This window comes from Clarias gariepinus, chromosome 17, assembly GCF_024256425.1.
Source record: "Clarias gariepinus isolate MV-2021 ecotype Netherlands chromosome 17, CGAR_prim_01v2, whole genome shotgun sequence".
NCBI lineage: Eukaryota > Metazoa > Chordata > Actinopteri > Siluriformes > Clariidae > Clarias > Clarias gariepinus.
Window position 1 is genome coordinate 27,292,295 of NC_071116.1, and position 3,280 is coordinate 27,295,574.

Here is a 3,280-nt window from a genome sequence, read left to right on the forward strand (position 1 = left end):
AAATAATTTTGGTATTTCTAGTAAGGGTGCTGGTTACCTTTCATGGTCCTAGATATTAAAAAGGTTTTCGTTCATATTTGGAGATTGTATGTTTTGATCAGCTTTGAGTTCCATTACTTTAACAAAACTATGGTAACTTGCCCACTTGGTGTAATCCCTGGAATTTATTGAGGCATAACCTACTATTATGAAGGATCTCTTTCAATTTTTAAATTAAATTAAATTAAATTAAATTAACCCTGAAGCAAAAAGAATATTCCCCAAAAGTCCCTATAATAGTGTCCCCTGAAGTCTAAAATGGCAGGGCCTTTGAGGTTGTGAGAATTTCCAGGCATAGATCCATGTGTCTATTATAATGACTGTATACCTTCTGCTGTCTGTTATCTATGCAAATTAAACTTTTCAAGGCTGCCTTACAACTACATAAGGACACGCTACTTGGGCATAGGTTTAGGTGAATCTCTTGACTAGGCACCATGAAGACCCTCTGCTCTGTTTTCCTGCTGGTGTTTGGCATTGCCATTGGCAAGTGCAAGTTTTGACTATTATTAAATCTATATTAATTTTAGGTCAACTGAAATGTTCTGACTGTGTGATAGTATAGATATTAGGGTCTGGTGTCTTTTTGCCTTTGTTTTTTTTTTAATTTTCATACCTGAGGAAAGCAAAGAAAATAATTGTTGTCTACAAATCCTAGATCAATTTTTCATCCAAAGAAATAGTTGCTTTATGTAATGTAGATATGATGAAATTCTAAGATGAAGATTATTATCTTGGTGGTGGGAACATTTGCCTGAACCATAATCAACTCCGGAATGATGTGAAGTGACTCGATAGGTGTACTAGTTGATTGGCAAGTTACCTTTTTAATTACCTTTATTTATATGACTGTGATTCAGCTCAGGCTCTTGACTACAAGGCACTGTGGCAGTTCAGAGGTATGATCATTTGTGTACAGCCAGATAGCTGGCCAACCCTTGAGTATGCTGACTACGGCTGCTACTGTGGCTATGGTGGATCTGGAACTCCTGTCGACGAGCTGGACAGGTTAGAAACCAGCTTTTATGCTTTGCATAGATTATACTTGTTTGGTTACTTTTGATGTAGTTCAAATAACTCATTGTGTTTTTTTTTATTTTTAACATTTATTAAGTTAGCGCAGTGCTTATAGATTTCCTGTTCAATTCTGGAACTTAGATTCAGGACCAAAAACACCTTAACCTGTAAAGAAATGCTAGTTTTATTATTAAATACCACTAATGATATATACTCATGTACAATTTGCACCAGGTCTAAAAACATTATAGCAACACATGAACATAATGCAATATCTACCCCTCCAATAAACCCTTACCCTTTGTGTTTTAGCTAGATTTTCTACCGCAAATTTCCCATGGAACAGATATACACTATGTTTGCACATTCCAGGTTTTGAATTGTGTCATTTTGTGTGATTTTCACATTTGTAACTTGTGTGAATTGTTTGAAATTTTACAACACTAACAGTTCTAAGATTATGGATTAATTTAATGCTTAGTTTGTAACCAAAAAAACAGAAAGTTCAATGTTTTGACGAGTTTCCAGTGATGAAAACCAAATGTTAAAAAAAATAATAATTATGATTAAGACAATTTATTTCACATATCACAGTTAGGAAGCTGGGGTCAGAGTGCAAAGTCAGCAATGATACAGTTCCACCGGAGCAGACAGGGTTAACGGGTGAAGGGCTCAACAGCAGCAACATAGCGATGCTGGGGCTTGAACATCCAACCTTCCCATCAGATTGATTGAGCCCTTGTGGGTACCAGTAATTCTCAATTCCACATCTCATTTTGTGCCCATGCTTTAAAAAAAATAAACAAAGCAATATCATGTTCTCGCGTAAAAAACAAAACAACAAAAAAAAACATGATCTTGGTCTTTATCTTGGTCAGGTCTGTGATGGACCCAGAGCTTATTCTAGGAGAAAAATGCGAGGTGGAAATATACCTGGGATGGGATGCCAGTCCATCACATGGTCCCCTTTAATAACATTTTTGCATATCTGCACTCTCATTCACCTCTATCTTAATGAACCCACTTGCTGTTATGTGGAGGAAACCAAGCAATCCACATCGCCACAAGAAACCCATATGGCACGGCACACCGTAACCCAAGCTCAATATTACAGTTCACATTTACAATGTTTACCTGGGACCCTGGGCAGCACGGCTACGGACAAAGCCACCATTCTGCCCACATGCAGCATTTATAATGCATTCAATTTGCATGCAATTAGAATACTTTTTATTGGCAGAAACCTCTACCAATGATTACTAAAATACACAGTTCTCTTCAACTATAGATGCTGTCAAGTTCATGACAAGTGCTACAGTGATGCCATGCAACATGAAGCATGCTGGCCAATCATTGACAATCCTTACACTGAGATCTATGCCTATGCTTGTGATAAATCCACTAAGACAATCACCTGCAAGAGTGAGTATTGCTATTTAAAAACTTATTATGTAAAAACCAATGTTAATAAGTAGTATTATTCTTTAATGTTATATATTTTACAATTTCTCACTCAGGCAACAACTCTGAGTGTGAGATGTTCATCTGTGAGTGTGACCGGAAGGCTGCTGAGTGCTTTGCCATGGCTGACTATAACGAGGAACACAAGAATCTGCCCAGTGATCGCTGCAAATAAATTTTAGACCACTTTCACAGGACAGAACTATGTAGTTATCAGTTGATTTTGATATGAAATGCTAAACTCTCTCATAAAATGTTATAAATTCATGTACTTCATCTGATTCAAAACCTTTACCCAATAACCAATCAATAAAAATATAGCTTCTCATCAAAATAAGTCTTTTTAATGCATGAAAAATACAATGAAACCTACTGTTAACTTCATAATGAGATGGTTTGCCAAGGTTGTCGACAAGATCTCTTTTACTCATTGACATAAAAGGATGGGAGAATGTCATGCTGAATCAAATATGTACAAAGCAGGAAATCCAGCATGTTTTGTCTAATTAAGTAAACATTAACATTAAGTTCACCTGCAAATAGAAATCATAGACATTATCCACAGATAGGAATCCTGATATCTAACCAACATGTACCACTTCACACTGTACTTATTCTCCATATTACTTGGAGGTTATTCCAAGGGACTTGGGGCACAAGCAAGCTTATACACTCATTCACACATCATATCAGCATGTCAGTGGAGTGTGGGATGAAAATTGGAAAACTCAGAGGAAACCCAGCAACCAAGGGGAGAGTGTGC

General features: G+C 36.7%; 1 protein-coding gene across 1 annotated transcript; it reads left to right on the forward strand.

The window, feature by feature from the left end:
- The first annotated feature begins 456 nt into the window (after positions 1–456).
- Positions 457–2,861, forward strand: LOC128505491 (phospholipase A2-like). The gene is made up of 4 exons (XM_053475934.1): positions 457–525; positions 900–1,047; positions 2,345–2,478; positions 2,574–2,861. Exons 1-4 carry the CDS (start codon positions 477–479, stop codon positions 2,690–2,692), a joined length of 450 nt encoding a protein of 149 aa, XP_053331909.1. The 5' UTR covers positions 457–476; the 3' UTR covers positions 2,693–2,861.
- Positions 2,862–3,280: the final 419 nt, after the last annotated feature.

Bases quoted from the DNA above. Each gene is read 5' to 3' on its own strand.
- LOC128505491 (XM_053475934.1), top strand. From the start codon at position 477: ATGAAGACCCTCTGCTCTGTTTTCCTGCTGGTGTTTGGCATTGCCATT. The intron at 526-899 runs GCAAGTGCAAGT...ACTGTGATTCAG, and splicing joins GGTGTTTGGCATTGCCATTG to CTCAGGCTCTTGACTACAAG. The intron at 2,479-2,573 runs GTGAGTATTGCT...TTTCTCACTCAG, and splicing joins TAAGACAATCACCTGCAAGA to GCAACAACTCTGAGTGTGAG.